This window comes from Herpailurus yagouaroundi, unplaced genomic scaffold (assembly GCF_014898765.1).
Source record: "Herpailurus yagouaroundi ecotype Mexico unplaced genomic scaffold, PumYag 29, whole genome shotgun sequence".
Taxonomy (NCBI): Eukaryota; Metazoa; Chordata; class Mammalia; order Carnivora; family Felidae; genus Herpailurus; species Herpailurus yagouaroundi.
In genome coordinates this window covers 121,209,898-121,233,966 of record NW_024412377.1, presented here as the reverse complement: position 1 = coordinate 121,233,966, position 24,069 = coordinate 121,209,898, and the positions used below count along the sequence as shown (strand labels likewise).

At 39.6% G+C, this 24,069-nt stretch overlaps 1 protein-coding gene across 8 annotated transcripts in view; it reads right to left on the bottom strand.

The window, feature by feature from the left end:
• Positions 1–7,609: 7,609 nt before the first annotated feature.
• NR3C1 (nuclear receptor subfamily 3 group C member 1) overlaps positions 7,610–24,069 on the bottom strand; it is a 116,007-nt gene continuing 99,547 nt past the window's right edge. For all 8 annotated transcript variants that reach the window (XM_040453898.1, XM_040453880.1, XM_040453889.1 and 5 more), the window contains exons 7-9: positions 21,520–21,650; positions 12,361–12,518; positions 7,610–11,814 (exon numbers count right to left, since the gene is read on the bottom strand). In XM_040453898.1, the coding sequence (XP_040309832.1) occupies positions 11,662–11,814; positions 12,361–12,518; positions 21,520–21,650 (442 nt within the window). In that variant the 3' untranslated portion in view covers positions 7,610–11,661. The remainder of the gene's footprint in view (positions 11,815–12,360; positions 12,519–21,519; positions 21,651–24,069) is intronic.

Here is a 24,069-nt window from a genome sequence, read left to right as displayed (position 1 = left end):
GGTACACTCTGTCTAACCCCACTTTGTTGAGAGTTTTTCATTTTTAATCATGAATGGGTGTTTAATTTTGTCAAATGCTTTTTCTGCATCTCATGAAATGATCATATATTTATCCCTCGTTTTGTTAATGTGGTATATATCATTTTGAATGATTATTGACCCACTGTAGGAATACTTTGAGGAGAATAGGTAGTAATTCTTCTTTAAGTGTTTGATAGAATTTCCCTGTGGATCCATCTGGTCTTGGACTTTTGTTTTCTGGGAGTTGTTGGAGTATTGATTCAATTTTGTTCTAGTAATAAGTCTGTCCACATTTCCTATTCTTCCTTATTCTGCTTTGGAAGATTATATATTTCTAAGAATTTATTGATTGCTTCTAGGTTGTCCAATTTGTTGGAATATAATTTTTCATAGTAGTCTCTTGTAATTCTTTGTATTTCCGTGGTGTAGGTTGTTAATTCTCCTCTTTTATTTCTCATTTTATTTTGGCCCTTTCTTTTTTTATTGATGAATCTAGCTAATGGTTTATAAATTTTGTTTATCTTTTCAAAGAACCAGTTCTCTTTGTTTTAATTATCTTTTTTATTTAATTTTTTTGTAGCCTCTATTTATTCCACTCTCGTCTTTATTATTTCCTGCCATCTACCAACTTTGGGTTTTGTTCTCATTTTTTCAGTTCCCTTAGGCCTAAGGTTATGTTGTTTGAGATTTTTGTTGGTTTCTTGAAGGAGGCCTGTTTGCCATAAATTTCCCTCGTAGAATTGCTTTTGCTGCACCCCAAACATTTTGGACCATTTTGATTTTATTTTGATTTGTCTCCATGTATTTTTTTAATTTCCTCTTTGATATCCTCACTGGCCCATTCGTTGCTTAGTAGCCTGGTGTTTAGCCTCCATGTGTTTGTGATTTTTATTTTTTTCTTGTTATTTTTAGTTTCATACCATTGTGGTTGGAAAAGATAACTTGCTATAATTTCATTCTTCTTAAATTTATTGGGATTTATTTTGTGGCCCAACATGTCATCTGTCCTGGAGAATGTCCCATGTGTGCTTTAAAAGAATGCATATTTTGTAGTTTGTGTATAGAATGTTCTGTATAGATCTGTTAAGTCTATTTGGTATAAAATGCCAGTTAAGGCAGTGTTTCCTGACAGACTTTCTGTCTGGATGTTCTATTCATTGACAAGCTTTTTTAAAAAATGAGAACAATTATTTTCTGTACGTTGAAGCAATGGTCTTGTGTATGGTTATCCACTGTGTAGACTATGTACCTGGTGACTTTGATTCTGCTGGGTGGCTGGAGCTTGGTTGGCATGGGCTGGGATTTCCCGGGTACTCTGTGATGGGGATGCGCTGTTGGGATGGCTGGAGCTGAAGTGGGTGTGGGCTGGCGTGATTCCAGGGTTCTCCATGCAAGAGGCCTCCTGGCCAGACAGCTGAAGCTGAAGTGGGTACAAACAGGGACCCCAGAATTCTTCATGTAAGGGGCACCTTAGTGGCTGGAGCCCAGGTGGGTTCAGGCTGGGGTGCTCTGTGCAAGGGATGCTCCATGCAGGAGTGCTTCTGGTGAGTCATCCAGAGCTGAGGCAGGCATGGGCTGGGAGGTTCTGGGCACTCTGTGCTGGGGTGCCCTAGTAAGTCATCTGGAGGTGAAGTGGTATGGACCTGGAATGATCCGGGGTGTGCTCTGTGCCTTATCATCTTGGTGACATGGCTGAAGCTATAATGAATGCTGACCAGGAGTGTCCTTGTGTACACCATGCTGGGGCTGCCTTGGGATAGCACGGGATGGTATAGGCTAGTGGCCTCAGTCTCACTGAGGTGGCTGGCCAGCCGTGGTACCAGGCCTGTCCTCTGGTTTACACTATTAAGATGGAGAGGGAGAGTAAACCATGGTGTTCGCCAGCGCCTCCCACTAGGAGAGAGTTCAAGCAGCATCCCTGACCTTTTGCAGGGTTCTGAGGCTGAATCTTTTATATTCTAGTTGCTCTTTTAGGCCGTGACTTTTTTTTCCTGTGCCCCAGAGTGTGCACATCTGCTCATGGTCCCTCTGTACTCTTTCTTTCCACTCTTTCTTTCCACTTACTATGTCTCCATCACTCTGTCTCTCTTGCCAGTCTCTGTGTGATTTATCTTTTATTGTACAGAAGCTGTTCAGTCAGCCCTCAATTATTCTTTAGGAAGAATTATTCTATAAATAGAAGTCGATTTGGTGTGTCTGTGGAGGAGGTGAATTCAGGGTCTTCTTATGTCGCCATCTTGGACCCTCTTCTCTAGTAGCTTTTTAAAAATTAACTTTTTGAAATGAAGTTAATATTACATAAATTTAACCATTCAAAAATAAAATATGGTGGCATCCAGTATAGTCATGGTGTTGTGCAACCACCAGTTCCCAAACATTTCCATAACCCCAAAGTAAAACTCTTATCCACAAAGTAATTTCTCATTATCCCCTTTCCTCAGCCCCTGGAAACAGTCAATATATTTCCTGTATTTGTAGATTTATCTATAATAAGTATTTCATATAAATGGAGTCATACAGTTTGTGACATTTTGTGACTCCTTTTTTTCATTTAGCGTAATGTTTTGGAAGTTCATCCATGTCGTAGCATAAATTAGTACTTCATTCCTTTTTGTGGCTGAGTAATATCTCATTACTTATATGTACTACAGCTTACTTATCCATTCATCCCTTGATGGGTATATGGGTTGTTTCTACTGTTGTGGACGGTTCTGCTGTGATGAACATGTGTGTATTGCCTGAGGACCTGTTTTCAGTTCTTTTGTGTAGATACCTAGGAAAGGTCCTAAGGTAATTCTGTACTGAACTTTTTTGAAGCCTAGTTGCATTTTTGTACATTCCACAAATCTTTTGTGTGCATAGATGTCTATGAATAAAAATAGTTTTCTTTCTTTCTAATTTAAATGCTTTTTATTTCTTTCTTGTCTGATTGCATTGGGTAGAGCCTCCAGTGCAATGTTAAATGGAAATGGTAAGAGTGGGCATTCTTGTTTAGTTAGTAAAATTAGAAGGGAAATATTCAGTCTTTTCCCATTAAGTATGGTGCTAACAGAAAGTGTTTTCTAGATGCCCTTTATTATGTTGAGGAAGTTCCATTTTATTCTTACTTTGCTGAGAGTTTGTTGGTTTTATTTTTCTTAAGGTTATTTATTTTAAGAGGGAGCACAAGCGGGGGGGGGGGGGGGGGAGAGCAGAGAGAGGATGACAGAGGATCCCTAGCAGGCTCTGCACTGTCAGCACAGAGCCAAACACGAGGCTTAAACTCACAAAATTGTGAGATCATGACCCAAAAGGAAATCAAGAGTCGAAAGCTCAACCGTCTGAGTCACCCAGGCACCCCAAGAGTTTGTTAGTTTTTAATTAGGAGTGTCTATTGGGTGTTACGCTTTGTCTGCATCTGTTTGGATAATCATTTGGATTTTTAGTTTTCTACTATCATCAGTTTTACTGGTTGATCTTGAAATGTGAATCCAACTTGGTCATGGTGTCATCCTTTTAATGTATTGATAGATTTTATATGGTAAAGTTTTAGGTAGAAAATTGTATCTATGCTCATGAGGGATAGTCTGTGTAGTTTTCTTAAATGTGGGGTAGAAGAGTAACAGGCTGGTTGCCTTTTTCTGTCAGCCTCCTTACTGACCAGGAAGCACTCTGGATAGACCTCAATCTACACCTTCACCCTTCTCCTCTGGTCTTGACCGCCTTGGCAGCACTCTTCTGTTGGAAGTGGAAGACCCTTTCTGAAAGAATGGTCGCGTCTTCTGGGTCACATCTGTCAGGGGCTAATAGTTGGGAGCGTGTGGCATAATGAAAATGCAGGCCGGTATCCTAACAGTCTCCCCGTGCCCTGTGTGTGACCCTTCTTTATTAGCGATATGCGAGGTTATGTGCATTTCTGGCGTTCCCATCATTCGTCATTCACTTTGACTTTTTCTGTACATTTTTGAGGAGAGCGTTAACAAATTCCCTTTTTAGATTTCCTTGAGGATTTAAAAACCAGCTACCATGTCTTGAGTGCTGATCGGACTGTAGGAATTGAGCTAAACACATTTAAGATTGTGTCTCTGGGCGCCTGGGGGGCTTAGTCGGTTAAGTGACTCTTGATATTAGCTCAGGTCATGATCTCATGGTTTATGGGTTCAAGCCCTGCAACGGGCTCTGTGCTGACAGTGCTGAGCCTGCTTGGGATTCTCTCTCTCTGCCCTTGCTCATGCTTTCTTTCTCAGATAAACATTACAACAAACGAATATGGTACCTCATTTACTTCTCTCTTCCTTCAAGATGTTACTCCATTTTTCACATGGACCTAGATTGGCTCTACAACTTCCCCAAGGTCTCAGATTTAGTAAATGACAGAAGCAAAACTTGATCCCAGACTTGTCTTATTATAAAGTTGTAGCTACATACAGCATTTATGCCACACTTTCATTTGTATTTGAAATGAGCATGTGTGCGCTTTGAGTTCTATTTTTACTTGCTATGTTTGCGATGTCTTTGCACATGGTGGCTATCTCAGGGTAAGTACAACGTATAATAAATTAAGCATTAGGGGGAAATCTATTACTATTAAATGAGTAACCCCTTGTTTGCACTGTTACCTTCAACTGATCCTTTAACACCCAGCACGGTGAAAACCTCTTCTGCTGGAAGGTGAAAAAACTGCTGCATCTGTCTTTATCCAAAGGACTTTGTATTGGCTTCTGATGGCAGTTGATGCATTTGCTTCTCTGCATCTTACATATTTAAACTTGTTTAAACATATGTTTAACATATCACAAAGTTTACTCACTTTAAGTGTATAATCGATAATTTTTATTAAATTTACTGAGTTGTACAACCATCAGTATAATCCAGTGGTAGGACATTTCCATCTCCCCGTAAAGGTCCCCCGTGTCTGTTGTCAACGTAAGCCGTGTTGCCAACCCCAACCATAGGCAACCACTGATGTGCTTCTTGATCTGTGGATGTGCCTTTTCTGGACATCTCATAAATAACCTGTGGTCTTTTGTGTCTGACTTTTTACTCAGCATAATGGTTTTGAGGTTCACCCATGTTATAGCACGCATGTCACTTATTGCTGTCTGGTACCCTATTGTATGGATATGCCGCAATTTGGTTATGTATTCGTCAGTTGACCAACGTTGGGGTCTTTGGGCTTGGTTATTATGAATACTGCTATGAACATTTGCACGAAAGTCATCGTGTGTTCCTTTTGAGCAGAAACAGGAATGGAATTGATGAGCCAGGTGGCTTTCACCTTTGACTCCCTGGGGGCAGAAACCTTCTCTTGAAGTTTTAGTATTTCCTTTGTGGTCTGTCTTCACATTGGCTCATCTAGCATGCCTGCCACATAGCAGGAAAGAAACTCATCAGAAAATAATTATGACACAGTCTTATCTTGTACGAACCTTTCTTTGCAATGCTAGTAAATGATCCTAATGGTTTTCGCTGGCCTAGATTCTTATTTCCAGCATAGCTGCACATGTACTGAGACGGTACTTTATAAGACACGGACGCATTGGGGCACCTGGGTGGCTCAGTGGGTTAAAACCTCCAACCTCGGCTCAGGTCATGATCTCATGGTTCATGAGTTCCAGTCCCACATCGGGCTCTCTCTGCTGACAGCACAGAGCCCACTTCAGATCTTCTGTCCCCCTCTTTCTGTTCCCCTGCCACACACGCGCGTGTGCACACACACACTCTCTCAAAAATATTTAAAAGAAAGAAAAAAAAAAGACACATCATAATAGGAAAGCTTATGGCTAATTTACACTGTGTACACATTACTGATCTGCATCAGTTTTCATTTGTAAACAACTTTTTTTCTTCGGTTTGAATGTAAGTCTATATGTTCCACATCCCTTGAAGAAATGTTTGTTGATTTTCCTGTGGCTGTTGATGAGACAGATTCTTTGTTGTGTATTTGACAAACTAAGGGGTAGTGTCATCTCTGGGCAGCCAGTGTTTTTTTTTTTACCATCAACATCCCTGGGGGATAGGACACATGTTTTTAAGAGAAGGAAATGTCATTGTTAAATGTTTAAGTCAAAATTGATATGGTAGCAAGAGAGATTAGATTAAAATGAGATCATGTCACAAGGCCTGACACATAATACTCGGTATGGGTTCTTTTAATCTAGTTAGGAGCTTCATATTAATTTCTCCGTAGTGCTTAAGAGCATGAACCCTAGAGCCAGATGCCCATTTTTTTTTTTTAAGGTTCTATTTAACCACTTCAAAGCTTTGTGACCCTAGGCAAGTTACTCAATTCCGTAAGCCCCAGTTTCCTCCTATAAATGCAACGAAGTTAATAGTAATGCTTTGTAGTGTTTGAAAGCAATATTTCATAGCACGGCTATGAGCACTCCTATAAGGTTTGCTAAGCTTAAATGAGGTAATATATTGAAACATGCCTGGCATTCGGTTAAGTGCTCAGTAAATGTAAAACATTAATTTAAAAACATAACCAGTTCCCTGGGAGGCTTTTGGACAAGAGACGTGTTCTCTGACATGTGATAAATGGCCTTGCAGAGACTTTCCATTCAGATCTTAGTAAAAGGGGCGTTAGTAGCTATGAACCAGTTGCTTAAACTCTGAGCCTGTCTGCTGTTTTATAAATGGAGTTATTATTTTCCTCTGCATTTGTTCTCATTTCATGCATTCATTGGGTAAGGATAACCGGTATCATGTCAGCAAAGGTGTTCTGCAACTTTAATAGTTCAAGTGGACAGTAAAGCAGTAATGTGTTTGCCTCCTAGTGCTGTACCTGGTGTCTTTTGCGTTGTAAAGCACGGGGAAAGTCTGGTAGACACACTTTTCCAATCACATATTTCCAATGACTGAGGTGATGGTATTTTTCTTACTTCTCTTGTATCTGCGGTATTTATCACCTAGTGAAGTAGGTAGCAAATGCTTGGTATACTGAGGATGGCGAAGGCAAACTTGGTTTTTAAGGACAACAAATGATAAACTTTTTTTTCTTAGTGAAGGAAGTCAGTGGTAAAGAAAAGAGTATTTCTAGAAAACTGTGACATCATCCAGTTGATGGCTGGATCTGACCTCAAAACAAGACATTTTCGGAAAATACCGAACAGGTTGTTGAGAGGAGCTGGTTTACCGCTTTAGCCCCTTCTGTCTTTATTGTCAAGACTGTGCCACGTTGCTGTGAAATTTACCAAGTATTTATGCCCTTTTCTGGGAGAAAGAATTGGTTTTAAAATACGTAAGGCAAGAATTTTGACTAGATAACTTGGTTTCCACAAAACATTGCTTTTCCTGAGGAAGACTGTTCTAGAGCACGAAACCTCAGGCGTGGGTTCTTCCTTGCCTTAGCACCCTTTGCAGTAATGGGCGTAGGACCATTTGAGGCACGAGTGGGATAGTCTTTGGGTCTTTGGCGCCAGGGTTAAGCTCCCTTTGGACTTAGGCCATGATTGCATGCAGACAGGTCCACACTGACCTGTAAATGCCCATTTCAGCGTCCTAGGTTTCCTGACGTGATGACGCTACCTTCTGTAGAGGAAGGAGAAAAAAAAAAAATAGGAAAACTGGGAGTGCATGAGTTCTACAAATGCATATTGGAGTCACATAATGAAAAAGCAGATTTTTTTATTATGATGTTTCTCCATATTTGGCATTGCTGTAAATGGCTAACTAACATTTACTGCCAATTCCATACAAATGTGTGGTTTGGTAATACCAGAACAGCAAATTTAAATGAAAAATAAAAGTTAAACATTTCCACACGAGATTTTACAGTCTGACATTTCACTGTGTAGGTAAAAAGACATTTTTTTTCTTTTACTACAGATTATTCAGCATGAATAAAAAACTACAACTTTTATTTTTAAACAGGAGTCACTGGTTTTAATTTTTACACATTTTTAAAATTACTGTGATAAAAAATAATGAAAAAGCTTCTTAATAATGCCATACACAGTATAATATAGATTTGTCCCCATTATATAGCATTTGTTTAATATACAAAATAGAATATTGACACACTTGAATCTATATGTAGTTAAGCAAGTTATTGGAGGAGGGTATTTTCATACAGCCTTTCATCAGAAAATAGAATCCTTTTTTCAGGCATTTTCTAGAGAGAAGCTAATCCTTTCCTGAAAACCTGGTCACTAATCCCTGGGGGACCAGGCTGACTGATCATAGTCTGGAAAATGATGAAACTTGCATTCAAAGTGGTTAAAGCATCCTGCTTACACTCCTATTCTCCCATCCAACTCTCAAACCAGGCACATGAAAACACATTCATTTACCGCTACAGCCTTGACGGCAACGGGTTAAGACTGAAATCTCACTGAGGGCTGCCATGGTTCTTGAATTTCGACAGATCAGAGTATAGTAATCTTGTTCATTCCACAGTGATGTGGTTTTAGGGTGTTTGACACAAAACGAAGATAAGGCTTACCAATAATAGTAAAATTATACAGAAGTAAAATCGGAATTGCCCCTCCCCTCCCACCCACCCACCCACCAACCAGTTCTGAAATGAGGCTGGCTTTCCTTTGCATGCACATCCCGAGCTCTCTGATGCTAATTATCAAGCTCTTCACAGACCCTGGTCATGTCGGTCTTCCCACTGGTGTGTCCATTTCTTTTTCTCTCCAGGAGAAGGTAGATGATCTTTTAGGTTCCCTTCTCCTAGTTTTAGACAGTTGGCTATATGTACCCCACAGGCTACTTGTAAGGTCTCCCACGGCAAGGCCTTAAAACACTGAGAAGGTCCTATTTTTCTACCGCTAATGAAAAATACTTTTCAGGATCTGCGGTGGCCAGTTCTCACTGAAGTTAGTACAAACTTAATCTGGGATGGCAAGATACCACATACACAGAAAATGAAGTTGCTTTCAAATAGCACCATATCTTTTCTCCCTTAAATTGTTAATTGTACTCAAAGGTAGTTAAGATAACCTTCTTCTTTCCCACTTACTCTAAAAGGGCACAACTTCTTTTTCCATTTAAGGTACAGCCTCCTACTTCCACGGATGCCAGTTGATTTTTCTTTTCACAAAGTGTACATACCTTTTTTTCACTGAGTTCTATTTTTTGAGAACCAAGATTGGGACTGAAATAAGATTAATGTGTGATGTGCTTTCTGGTTTTAACCATATAATATTCTATATTATATGAATAATTTACCTTTCATAAGCTCTTTTTGAAACTTAACACTGTCATTGATAATAATATCCAAGCGGTATTTCTTAGGCACCAAAAATTTCACATCCATCTGGGTTACAAACCATCTTAAAATACTCTGAGCTCAATTTAAACCATTACAAAAGGAACATTCCCTTTTAGAGAGCATTCAAAAAGCAAATGATTACACTTGTTTATTAAATAATTTCTCCAAATACTGAAAAATAACAAGTAACATTCAAAAAAGCATTCAAAGAAAACACAGACGTGTACTCATTCTGTTTGGAAATGAACTCTTGTAGGATAGAAAGGAATTAGTGTATTATTTGGCAACCTAGGAGATTCTGCACTATTTACATATTGCTGGTACCTCTACGCATATTATTGCCAAACTTCTGAGGCCTCTGTGTTGATGACACCGCTGGAGAGGCTGTCTGGGAAAGGAACCGTGCGATCACGTGGTGCTCGGACTCGCGCGGGCACCACCTTTCTGTCCCGTTCGCTCGCACGCCTGTCCGCCAGGGGCCAGGGGAGACTTGGCAAACCGAACCGGCACTGACCGACAGGCTCCCTGCTGGAATGAGAAGGGCGGTGGTTGCGGGAGGCAGAGGATCCGAATGGGACGGAGCCTCAGCCACCTCCCCCGCACACAGGGCCGGTTTCCATCCCCCTCTTCCCCTAGAGCAAACCCGTTTGGTTTCTGAGACCACTGCTGCCTGTATGAATGCTCACCCACACTAGAAATCATATAGGTTATCCGTCGACATTTCTTTGACCCCTACAAAAAATATATAGCATGTCGTGATAAAACAATCTCATCTAAAAATCGTTCTTATTTTACACTATACAAGCTATTTTACAATCATTTTAATAAATTGCATGTAAAGCTGCAGTAGCCCTTCCCTTCCCAGATTAGTGAATACCAATATGATATATATCTGAAACTATAACTAAATATAAAAATATATTAGAAGTTTCGTATGTTTAATATTAGATTTTCAGTTTTCTATTACACAAATAATTTGGCCACTCTGAATAGAAATCAGCTTTCTTGTGGCTTAGTAAATAGAAGTTGAGTTTACAGAAAGTTGGTAAGGTGCACACAGAAAGGGCTACTACAGCTCCTACTTTGTTTAAAATGATCTTTCTCAACAGCGAGGAGAAGTGCACAAGACTTGTGTTAAACTCTATGGCACACGGAGGGATGTGAGGCATGTGGAGTTGCAAGAACATGGAAGTCTGACAGTTCTAAATCACAAAAGTCAGTAGCTGAACTTTCCTGTACCGCCAGGAAAGGTAGACCAATTGGTGACGGATGGGAATGTGAAAATGGGTGTCTGGCTACTTTTTCCACGTTGGAGATTTATTTTGGGGGTGAAGTTTAGTGACCGGAAATACCTGGTCTGATTCCAATCTCTCAGTTGTGTCTCAGCTGGTTCTTTGGAATCATCACTTTTAAGAAGGTATACAAACGACAGCGAAAGGTCCTGAAAGACAGTTTACCGACTTTCTTGCCATCTAACCATGGCAGAGACAGGCCCTTAAGTACAAACAGGGCCTCTTGGTACTTTTCGTGTTTGTTTGTTTTTAATTTCTTTTGCAACCATCATCCACGGTTTAAGGAGCAGGTCACCGGACTAGGTGCTCTACGCCAGTTAGGACGGTTAATTTGCACAACCTATATATAATTCTCCACTGAAGCAGATATATACAAAATATGAGCTTTTTTTTTGACGAGAATACTGGAGATAGGAGTCAATTTTTGTGGTCTTCTGATAGCTAAGTGCCATCAGGTTAGAAGCACCAACCCATTTTCACACAGATGATTAATGTTTAGAGTTTATTTTGGAAAGCTATGAACTAGCTGCCCATCTTAAACAGCTGTACAATAACTTGAATACAAAAATTATGTAAGAAAAAATGAGCAAGCGTAGTTCACTGGATATAAAGGAAATTGTTAAAACCAGACAGTAATAGCTATAAAAGGCACAGCTTCCCTTTTCTGATAGACACTTGTAAACTTTTTTTCAGGTTTCCATGCATAAATCAAAAAATGCTATCCTAACTATACAGGGGAAGATACACCAACAAAAAGTCTAGGAAATTTTGTCCAGCCAACTGTGAAAAGTATGAGCAGAAAGTTTGTCACGCAGACTTCGGGCACTGGCGGTTTAGGCGCCGTCCTTCTCTGGCAGGTGGGGGCTCCCCCACTGCGACCGCTGCTGATTCCCGGGACCCACCAACCATCACTCTCTACTTGGCCCACCACTGAAGAGTGATGGCCAAGGGCCTCTGTTGCCAAGTCTTGGCCCCTCTATAAACCACATGTAGTGCGTATTTAAAACAAAACAGAACAAAACCAAGGACCAGACGAAAACAAAAGAGAAAAAAATAAAACAGCAAAACTGCTACAGGACAAATTGATAGTTTGTACAACAAAAGCTATAAATTCAACTTTCTTTAAGGCAACCTTTCTTATTAAGGCAGTCACTTTTGATGAAACAGAAGTTTTTTGATATTTCCACTTGAATATTTTGGTATCTGATTGGTGATGATTTCAGCTAACATCTCTGGGAATTCAATACTCATGGTCTTATTCAAAAATGTTTGGAAGCAAAAGTTAAGGAGATTTTCAACCACCTGCAAGAGAAAATAGATTAACAGTTATTCTTCAACATTACTAGCAAGATCTCATGCTTGTTGGCTTCTAATTTTAAAAAACATATCTGACCTAGAGTATACCTGTCTTTGCTGGAATCCGCCAGATAAAGAAGTTCAGTTGGATAAAGTGAGCATTCAGGTTACCAAAGACATTTTGGGGTCTTTAAAACTGTATCTAGAATCATACGGCCTTTAGCGCATTACCGTGACCCACACAGCACCGTGACATGTGAAGGACACATGCTGGTTTAATTGGTTAGTCATATAAGAGAGAATTTGACTTAAAAGAATAGTGCCATTCTGTACTGGCATCATGCTGTTCTATGCACGTGACTAGATGAAATATTTCATAACTGGCATGAGGAGAGATGTGTGCCAAAGTGAAGCTGTCACAACGGGAACTCAAACCATCACCCAAATCCACCAACAGAAAGAACAAAAACAAACAATTGGCGTATAATTACATACACTAATCAGAAGTCCCAGAAAATGTTTCGGACATCTGGATTTCAGTTTGACACTTACATCATGCATGGAGTCCAAGAGTTTTGTCAGTTGATAAAACCGCTGCCAGTTCTGACTGGAGTTTCCTTCCCTCTTGACAATGGCTTTTCCTAGCTCTTTGATGTAGGTCATTCTAATTTCATCAAATAGCTCTTGGCTCTTCAAACCTTCCTTAGGAACTAAAAGGTAAAGATGTTGTCACATAAAGAATTTTCTTACGGTGACTCTGCCATAGGTGCCAGCAGGGCCTTTTATGATTAATAGCACGCTTCTTGACATGACATACATCGTATATACACTCTGAATATATTCCATGTAATTACAAGCATTTCACAGGATCACGAGAGTGCGGCCAAGAGAGGTTAGGGGATAATAGAAAATTGGAGGATTTAACCTGGAGTTATAAGCCTTACTGGGGAGCAGGTATCTGCCTTCCCTTAGGCACTTAGAAAATATGTCACGGATGCTATAAAATCAGTTGTTTTTTTATTACTCTTCAAAATGTTACTAGTAGGAAGGACTGTGAACAGAAGGTTAATCATGCTTTCCATTAATCTTGTAGAGGTAGACTTTTGTACACTGCTCAATTTTCTCAAAATGTGCACCTAGAACTCTGGTTCTGTGTGAATGGTTAGGGAAAAAAGGATTTGGTCAACATTGAAGCAAACCTAAAGGTTAATACAAAGTTAAGGAGGTTTCTGGATTTCAGGATGTTTCAGAGCCAAAATTAAGCACTTTCTAGGGAGGGGGGTGTGTTGTTTCCCAAACTTAACTTCATTGTTGCTGGTATCTTAGAAAATGCTGGAATTCAGGAAGAGCAGTGGCTTTAGGAGCAAGAAGTTTTAATTTTTACTTGCCCTGTGGATTTGAGTATAACCTGCCTGAGCTGTGTTTCCTACTCGTTCTCACTGAACTGTTTAAAATTGGTTTACAAATTTAGATATAATTGACATATTAGTTTCAGGTTGTTCAACATAATGATGAAATATTTGTATATATTGCGAAATGATCACAATAAATCTATAGTTAACATCCATCACCATATGTTACCATTGTTTTGGTTTGTGAGGAAAACTTGTAAAATTTACTCTCTGCAACTTTCAGATATATAATATAGTATGAATAACGATAACCACCATGCTGTACATGAGATCCACATGACTTACTCACTTTATACCTGGCAGTTTGTACTTTTTAACCTCCTTTACCCATTTCTCCCACTCCCCACCCTCCCACCTCTGGAGACCACTAGTCTGTTCTCTGTGTACGTGAGCTTGTCTTTGTTGGGTTTCCACATTCCACAGAGAAGTGAGATTACATGTTTATTTGTACTTGTCTTTCTCGGTCTGACTAATGCCCTCTAGGTTGATCCATGTTGTTGCAAGTGGCAAGATTTCACGATCTTTAATGGTGGAATAATATCCCATTGAATATATACACACCACGACTTCTTTATTCATCCATCCATAAATGGATACTTAGGTTGCTTCCACATCTTGGCTACTGTAAATAAATATGCAATGACTATGGGGCTACATACATTTTTTTATGTCGTGTTTTCATTTTCTGTGGACAAAAACCCAGAAGTGGAATTGCAGGGTAATGTACTAGTTCTATTTTTAATTTTCTGAGGAATCTCCATGCTTTTTTCCACAGTGGCCGCACCAGTTTGCACTCCTACCAGCCGTGCACAGGGTTGCCTCTTTTCCACATCCTTGTCAACACTTGTCTTGTTTTTTATTATTACATATTTTTTAATGTTTATTTTGGAGAGAGAGAAAGACAAAGCATGAGCAGGGGAGGGGCAGAGAGAGGGAGCCACAGAATCAGAAGCAGGTTCCAGACTCTGAGCTGTCAGCACAGAGCTGGACGTGGGAGTCGAACCCACGAACTGTGAGATCATGACGGGAGCTGAAGTTAGACGCTTTACCGCCTGAGCCAACCAGGAGCCCTTTATTTCCTGTCTTTTTGACAACAGACATTCTAACAAAGATGAGGTGATCTCTCATGTGGTTTTGATGTGCATTTCCCTGTTGATTTGTGATGACAAGCACCTTTTGATGTGCCTGTTGGCCAGACAACTTGCAAGTATTTTCTCTCATTCTGTAGGTTGCTTTTTCATTTGATCGTTTCCTTCTGTGCATAGTTTTATAGTTAGACATGCTGCCATTTTTATTTTTACTTTTCTTGCTTTTGCTTTCGGTGCCAGATTAAGAAAATCCCCGCCAAGACTGATGTCAGGGTGCTAACTGCTTATGTTTTCTTCTAGGATTTCTATGGTTTCAGGTCTTACGTTCAAGTCTTTGATTCATTTTGGGGTTAATTCCTTTGTATGGTGTGAGATAATGGTCCAGTTTTTTGCATATGTCTGTCCAGTTTTCTCAGGGTTGTTTACTGAAGAGACTGTTCTTTCTCCATTATATGTTTTTTGGCTCCGTCATAAATTAATGCTCTCCTAGCTCTCATTCATCTATGTGTCTCTTTTCTTGCCCATACCATGTTGTTTACAGGACTACAGCTTTGTAATAGAGTTTTAAGCCAGGGAGTATGATGCCTCCAGGTTTGTTCGCCATTCTCTAGATTTCTTTGGTTATTTTGGGTCTTTTATAGTTCCGTACAGAATTTAGGATTATTTGTTCTGTGAAAAATGCCATTGAAATTTTAACAGGGATTACAGTGAATCTGTAGATTGCTTTTGGTAATATGGAAATTCTAACGATATTCTTCCAGTACATGAGTATGGAGTATCTTTTATATATGTCTTCTTTAATTTCTTTCACCAGTGTCTTACAGTTTTCAATGTACAGGTCTTTTGCCTCCTTGGATACATTTATTAATTTTTCTGCTAGCTTGTTACTGGTATCTAGAACTGCAACAGATTTTAAATAGTGATTTTGTATCCTGCAACTTTACTAAATTTGTTTATTAATTCTAACAGTCCTTTTGTGGAATCTTTAAGGTTTTCTATATATAAAATCATGTCATCTGCAGTGAGTGTTTTACTTAGTCCTTTTAGATTTGGAAGTCTTTTATTTCTTGTCTAATTGCTCTGGCCAGAACCTCAATAGTGTGTTGAATAAAAGTGATGATAGTGGATATCCTTGTGTTACTCCTGATCATGAAGGACAAGTTTGTAGCTTTTTCACTACTATGACGTTAGCTGTGGATGTGTCATATATAGCCTTTATTTTGAGACCTATTCCCTCTATCCTAATTTTAAAAGTTTTTTTCATAAATAGACATTGAATTTTGTCAGTGCTTTTTCTGCATCTGTTGAGATTATTATGTGATTTTTTACCTTTCTTTTGTTAATGTGCTATATCACTCTCCCTGGATTTTGATTAGGGTTAGGCCAAAGAACACATACGAAAACGTTCTGATTCTAGAAAGCACTACTTGGTACTTCTAAGATGTCAGTATTACTGTGAAAACAAAGACTACGTAAACAGGAGTGGTAAGAGCCTACCATGTTAAAAATGGGCCTACGTCCATATATTACACATAACCTAATTATTGCTAATTTTTTAAATATTGAAATTTAATATTTTCATTGATTGCTTATCTTTAACTTTCTCCTGCATGTTACCCAAATTCTAAAAGTAATTGTGGGTGGAGCCCTATTCACTGCTTATGTTTAAAAGAATCTCATCCATCTCAAATTACCCCTAATTATATTTGTAGCTCCATCTATTTGCTTTATGTGGTTGGGCCATATATTTAGAATTACTTTCCTGATAAATAAAATGTTTTATTTAAAGAGTATCTTTACATAAAGAACTGTGTTTCTTTCTGCTTTACAGTCTGTGCTGACAGCAATGTAGCTGCTACCAATTCCTTTTAGTTTAAGCAGTGGTCAGCAAATCATGACCAGCAGCCTGTGCTTGTAAATAAAGTTTTATTGGCACACGGCCCTGCCTTCTCTCCTTACATTGTTGAGGACCCTGTTCATGCTGCAGGGAGCAGGGCTGATTAGCTATGACAGGGAGTGTAGGCAAAGCTGAAAACATTTACCATCTGACACTGTCCTGCACAACTTTGCCATCACCTGGTTACTCTATGCATAGGCTAGATGGCCTTGTATTTCAGCCACTCAGTATCTTTATTCAGGTACTCTCATGTAAACAGCATAACATTGGATTATTATTTAATCTAGCCTTGCACTTTTTTGTGTGTCTTTTCACCTTGGAGCCTTGTAGCTTTTATCCCCTCTTGATGTAATGAAATTGCTAATACATTTATTGGTACGATTTGTTACTTTCCCTTACCATGCTTTAGTTTATGCTCCTCCCTTCTCATTCCATTTTTTTGTATTGCTTTTCCTTCCCATGTTTTCCTCAGCTGCTGCCACCCTGCGACTCAGGGCTTTGGTCCTTTGTGTAGTTTTTCCGTCTTTAGCCATCATTACTGAAATGTAAACACTCATTCTTATCAAACTCCCCTTCTTGTTTATATGTAATTATTGTGTCCTTTGGTTCTGTTTCTTCAACCCTCCAAATTGCTGTTATTTTATACAGTAAATGTTAGCTTAAACGTATCTACATATTTTCCACTTTCTTTGTTCTTTTTTCCTTCTTAGAGATGGGATTACTTTCACTTATCCTACGTATATCCTTTAATTACTTCATTCAGGATCTATGATGGCAAACTTTCCTTTAAAAAATAGATTATTGGTACATTTAGACTATTGAAATGTAAGGTGATGTTTGGATTAATAGCTACGCTGTTTGTAACCGTTTTCTACTCAGGGCACTTGTTCTTTTTTTCTTTCGTAAGCTTCCCTTTTTTTTCTACTTTCTCTGGTTTTCACTGAGTATTTCATATGATTCTATATTCTTTCTTATCAATTAATACTCATTTTTAAAAGCTGTTTTCAGGGGCACCTGGGTGGCTCAGTCGGTGAAGCGTCTGACTCTGGATTTCGGCTCAGGTCATGGTTCATAAGTTTGAGCCCCGTGCCAGGCTCTGCGCTGACAGCACAGAGCCTGCTTGGGATTCTCTCCCTCCTCTCTCTGCCCTTCCCTCATTCGTGCTGTCTGAAAATAATTAAAAAAAAAAAACAACCATCAAAAAACTTTTCAGTGGTTGCCCTACCCTTCCCCCTATACATAGACGACCAATCTACATCTCCTTTACATCACACTATTGTACTCGATAGGGAGGGCAGGTACCTGCCAGCAGTATTCCTAGCCCCTCCCTCCCACTGGTTTGAACCCTGCTGCCATTCATTTCACCAGTATACCTTACACCCGTCCCGTGCACGGCTGCTGTAATTGCTCCACAGTTGTGTTAAGTTACATCAGCGAAGAAGAAAAAGGAAATCTTATCTTCGTTGCTTCCTTCTCTGATGCTCTTCTTTCCTTTATGGAGATGCATGTTTCTGGCCTGTGTCATTTTCAATTCCTCTGAAGAACTGCCTTAAATGTTTTATGCAAGGCAGGTGTTCTAGTGACTAATTGTTGGTTTTCGTTGGAGACTCGCTGTTTCGCGCTCAATTTGGAAGGATAATTTCCCTGGATATATAATTCTAGATTTTTACTGTTTTAAGCACTAAATATTTCACTCGACTCCCTTCCTGCTTGCATGGCTCCTCTGTGGGTAAGCTGCTTTTTTTCCTCCTCGGGCTTCTTTCAAGCTTTCTTCTTGATTTGGTTTTCTGCATTTTGAGTAAAACATGTCTAGATGTAGATGCTGTGGTATTTATCTTTCTTGGAGTTTGGGAGTTTCCTGGGTCCATGTTTTGGTGTTTGTCATTAATTTTGGAAATTTCTCAGTCGTTATCACTTCATATATTTCTTCTATTCCTTTCTTTTACTTTGGATATCCCCATTACTTGTATGTTACACATGTTGTTATGGTCCCCCCACAGTTCTTGAATACTCTGTTGCATGTTTTTTTTTCACTCTTCTCTTTGCATTTGAGTTTGGGAGTTTGCCACTTCCGGTTTACTGATGAGCTAAATATCCCATTCCATTACAGTAATTCTCATCTTTATAATCTCTCCATCATATAATACTTTTGTTTCTTTCCTGGAGTTTCCACTTCTCTGCTTACATTACCCAGGTGTTGTCACATGTTGCTAACTTTTTCCATTACAGCCCTTACCATATATTAATCATTGTTATCTTAAATTCTCTGATAATGACAACATCTGTGTCATGGCTGAGCTGGATGCGAAGCTTGACTCTTCAGACTATTTTTTCTTGCCTTTTAGCTTGTTTTTTTTTTTTTTTTTTTTTTTTGCTGTTGTCAGAACTGAGGTAATTATGCTTTTAGCATGAGGTTTGATGTTCATCTGGCTAGGAGCTGAGCTGGGTTTCATGCTAGCCATAGGTGTTTAATGGAAACTCAACCTGTTTCCTTGTCTTCGGGTTTCCCTAAGAACTCCTTCTCAGATGGCTGTGTTCTACAGTTCTAATCCAGTGGAGCCCTACTGATATGGTGGTAAGGTATTGGTGATGTGGGGTGTCTGATCCTTTTTGATTAAATCTGTTTTGTCCTGAACTTTAGAAGTGTTTCCGAACCACAACCTCCACCTTATATTCCTGTTTCCCTTGCCAGAGATACAGGAGGGAAAAGGGGGCTGCCCTGACCTATTTGCCCTTTTCCTCAGGCCAGATAAATTTCTTTTACAGAGGCTTCCCTCAGAGGGCAACAAACAGAGGGGATCTTTTCTCTGATCTTCACTGTGAAAACCTGGTGGGGCTTATGCAGGTAAACCCCCAAAAAGTGTGGGGAGGCAACCCCCTTAGTTTTTAATTCGCAAGCTCTTCCTAGGTCTCCAGCAATTCATCAAAATTACAAGTATTCCTAACCAGGTACTGGCTCTAGAAGTTTCTTTTCCCAGTAAGCTGATCATGGCTGTGCTTCTCTATATCTGTCTGTCTCTACAGATTTTCACATGGTCATTTGCCTTGTGACCTCAATTCATTGATGGCTCCAAGAAAAGTTAACTGATTTTTAGTTCAGCTTCTTACTGTTGAAGATGGGAATGGCAGTGTCCAAGCTGTTTACTTGTCAGAGATGAATGGAAGTCCACCTTCGTTTTTCAATATTTTTTCCTTAGCATTACAAAAAAATCCTTCCATTGTCTTCACTCCTGCTACATAGGTTATTAAGTTGCTTCTCCTTTGAGGGTTTTTTTTTTTTTTTTTTTCAGTCAGTTGGATTTTACTTGTATATTAGGTAGAATTCATTGAACTGCCTGGATAGGGCAGGAGAGTTTTCAGCCATTCTTTGCACAGTGCCCTTCCCTATTCTCACTCCCTTTCATTTTGGATCTCTGGTGATTATGTGCCACCAGAACTTTTGTCAACTGGCATACCATGAATGGTCACCCATGTGTCAGGATACACATTTCATTTACTCTCGGTCTGCTTTACTGTAGAAATGCTCCTTTTTACTTTCAGCCCTCCTCCCTCAGTCACGCCTCTTGTTACTTATGTACGTGATACACACATATACATATCTATGCATTTAAAAACTTGTATTCTGGCTAATTTCTTCTCTCTCCAAATGGGTCTGATCTGCTTTTAGAGACATCCCTTATTTAAAAAATTTCACTTAGGTTTCCAACCCCTGTCTTTAAACTTATTAAACATACCCTCTTAGTACGGCTGACTTCTTTGGGTTCCTGCCTGCACTTAGTTTTTCCTGCTTTTAGTCTAGCGTTTTCAGTGGGAGGTTAGGGTACCTCTCCTGGTATTCTGATAGGCTAGAAGTCTGACTGTATCTTATGGTATCTATTTTATTCCTTGTGATTCTATTCCTTTTTTAAAAAAGAACCAGTGTAAGGCGCCTGGGTGGTTCAGTCGATTTAGTGTCATGATCTCAAGGTTCATGGGATCAAGCCCTGTGTCAGGCTCTGGGCTGACAGCGTGGAACGTGCTTTGGATTCCTTCCCTCTGTTCCCTCCTCAGTTTGCACTGTCAAAATAAACATTTTTTAAAAATTGAAAAAAAAAAAGGACCAGTGCTATGTACTAGTTCAGTTTACTTTTTGTATTCTCTGCAATGAAGGATCTGGTATGTATAAAACTTAAATCACCAGTGTTTACAAATAGGATTGCTTAGTGTTTGGTGCTGATCTGTACCTGGAATTATGATCAGAACTTCAACAGTTTATTGAAATAACGTCAAGCTCATTTCTTTAACACATGTGCTGCATTAGGTAACATCAAAAAGTCTCTAGCAAATGAGTTGTGGAAAATTCCTGTCTTGACTAAAATGTTAATGGATTTAAATATTAATAATATAAAAGAACTTTCTGTAGAACAAGGTAGTATGAAAGCACTAATGATAGAGGTGTCTTGGAAAAGCTGAAACAGATACAGTCACATGCAACATCCATCACTTCGAGTTACTTGGCAGCTTTGAAACCAGAATTACTCATGGAAAGACTTTTTGAAACCCTCAACTTTATTTGTATATGAAAGAAGGGTTCAGTCATCAACTTAGTATTTTATAAACACTACCTTCATATGGGATTTTTATTGGTATTATACAATTTTAGCCTATTCCAACTATTCACACACCTTCTACTGGTTGTTGAAAATGCCACCTTTTTACGAATCAGATACGTTGTATTTTTCACAAGCTTTCTAGGTTTACTGAGTAGTGCCTTTGCCAGTCAAAAGCAGTCTCACTCAAGTTGACATACCAGTAACTTTATCTAAACGTTGAAGACGGTTTCATAAACTCATGCTGCTGTTTTCCAGATAGAACACCTCTGTCCAACAGTCTGGCAACCGTGCTGCATCATGGGATGTTCTAACGGTAAGCGCGATGTACTTTTGTCTCAATTATCTTAGACACAGGAGTATTCCTTGGGTAACTAAGTTGACCAGGTTACAACAGAGCACAGAAACTAAAATCATTCCAGCTGGCTTTGTTTCTCCCTGTTTCCCCCGGGGAAGGAGGTGTGTACACATTCCAGACCCACAGAGGCTCCTGCGTAGCTCATGTACTTCTCTGTTTCCCAATGGTACCCAACTGTCTTCCTAATCTTAGCATCACTGGCTGGGCCTTTATAAAATTTTACATTTATGAACAGGCTCAACTATTTGAGTAGCAGGAAATAACCGTGGACTTGGTGCTATGTACACAAACAAACCTTTCTTTCTATATTTCCTATTTTTGACATACTTAGAAGTGAATTGTAAATGCAAATAGGTGTTCTACCAACCTGAAGAGAGAAGCAGTAAGGTTTTCATACAGAGATACTCTTCATAAGATACCTGAAGCCTGTGTAACTCAGAGGAAACATACATCATATGTTTACATTGTTCATACATGCAGGGTAGAGTCATTCTATGCCTGTGAAAGACAAATATCAGTGTTTGAGTTAGGAAAGAAATAGTGCTTGTTCCCCTGCCCGAAGGTAGACTTCTTTGTTTTTATTTTGAAAAACTATGAACTTAAAAAGGAAAAGCTAACTGTTGCTATTAATGCTAATTCCCTACAGTTAAGAACCACGACAGCACCTAAAGAGACTGCGGAACAATCTACACTGGAGAAATTATTCTTCTGTTGTGCATGCCACTTACTAAGTGTTTAGAATTGATTCATGCAGAACTTTACCAGTTGCTCCTTTAATTCAATGTTTCTTTTAATCCAAAGTTTTATGGCAGCATTTGCATTCAGGCCAGTTACACAAGACGGTTTTAGGTCTTACCCATTCAAAATCAAAAAGTTTTTTTTTTTTTTTCACAGCATCACATCCTGAAAACAGTTATGTGTGATTCTGTTTATAGTTTTGCAGAGGGTCAGAAGTACACTAGAACTCAACTCTGGGATTTCTGAAGTTTAACTTTTTTTGTTTTTTTAAAAAAACTTATTTTGAGAGAGACAATCTCAAGCAAGCTCTGCAGTATAGCTCCAACCCACAACCCTGAGATCATGACCTGAGCCGAAATCAAGAGTCAGACACCTGACTGACTGAGCCACCCAGGCGTCCCTGAAGTTTCTTAACTACTTTACTGTGCTTGGTTCATGGTTTTTACAATACCTCAAGATTTTTGTTTGTTTGTTTCTGACAGAGAGTGATCTTGGATTTAGATTAAAAAAAGGTCACTATTTTTTTCTCCTGAAGATACAGTTTGTTTCTTTATAGGATAAAATAACTCTGACAGGAATGGTATGCTGTGACAGTGATGACACAGGAGCTCACAAGACTCTTCAAATATAAAATCTTCTCTTCCCAAAGAGGTACCTTCCCAATCTCCCAACAGGAATTAAGCATAAAATCATTCAGTAGGCTGTTAAAAACTATTTTTTACAACAGTAAGTCCTAAAAACAACGGTGAGACTACCTGATAGCTACACAGGCAGATTTGGGGTGACAGTGTACCTTCAAATTGTGCCTGTCAGACCATACACCAGGATGGAAACCAGCGGGCAGAGGGAACAGAGCAGCACAGACCCCAGAATGGGGAATAGTAAGAACGCCCTGTACAAAACCACTCTTCCCGTCTGCTGTCTGTCCTCCAGCATGGCGGAACCCTGAGAAAAAGTCTGCAATTCCCACCTCGTGTAACAAATGCGTGCGGCACTCTTCAGGTTATGCTGTGACTGCTTACCTCTAACTTTGAGTGCCCCCCCAAATAAAAACCCTGAATTAATTTCCTAGAATAGAAGGATAAGTTGGTGTTTCATAGAAGTCTCAGTTCACAGTTTTAAGCCCAATACTAGGAGTTCAAATGACTTTTTTTGGGAAGGGACCGTAAATAGCAAATGTTGCCAACATGATGTTTTTAAATAACTGTGGTTGGATTCCCGAAATGTGCAACCAGTACTCAGGGAGTTTTGGTGTCTGAGTTAACTCACAGGATTTCATGTATTCATTTGCTAATTAAATATCTGATCAAACAACCAAAACCCTGTTCAACTGGGATACAGGAGTTTGAACAGCCCTCTTGCTGGCAATTGAAGGTGACGTCCTTCTCTGACACAGATTCCTAGGAGTGTGGGTCTGTCCAGGTCTGATAGGGCCAGGGGAGGGGACATCTGGCCCCTTCTGGGAATACGAAGAGGTGGGTCACTGCATGTACATTCCCCATGCCTCCTGTCCTGTTGCTTCTCAGTGTGAAGCCTTGTCCTTCCCCTTTAGGTTTAACTCACCGCTAATTACACTTCCTCCCAGAAGCCATTAGCCACTTTATCTGAAATAGACCCCTCCAGTATAAACTATCCCAATCTGAAATTATTTTATTTGGTAGTTACCTGTATGGAGGATATAAGCAATACAGGTCGGGAAAGCTTGTCTGTCTTGTTGTCAGCTACTCTGTCCCAGGCTTATTAGGAATGAGGAGGCAGAGGTGTTCCCTCTCATCCATCCTCCACCATGTTATCCTGTTTGAAAGCCTCCACTGGCCGCGGCTTCTCCTAGAATAACATCTAAACTCTGTTTCATGGCCTACAAGCCTCTGTTCTAGACTCATATGGTATTTCCAGCCTTTGCCCTCACTTCTTCTGTCTGCAGGGCCCCACCTTTCACACAGCTTGTGCTTCTGTACTGTGTGATGTCCACTCCCTGGACCGGTCTTCTATGGTCCCTAAATCTAAAGTAGCAGGTGCCTGTCACTGCTCCCTTTGCCCAGGCACACTTTTATACCATGGTTCTCTAAAGTAATTTTGGTTATCTATTTCATTTTCCCCATTGGAATGTGAGCGGGTGCCACATCTATTGTGCTCTCTATTACAGCTCAAGCTCCTAAAAGAGAGTCTGGCACTTGGT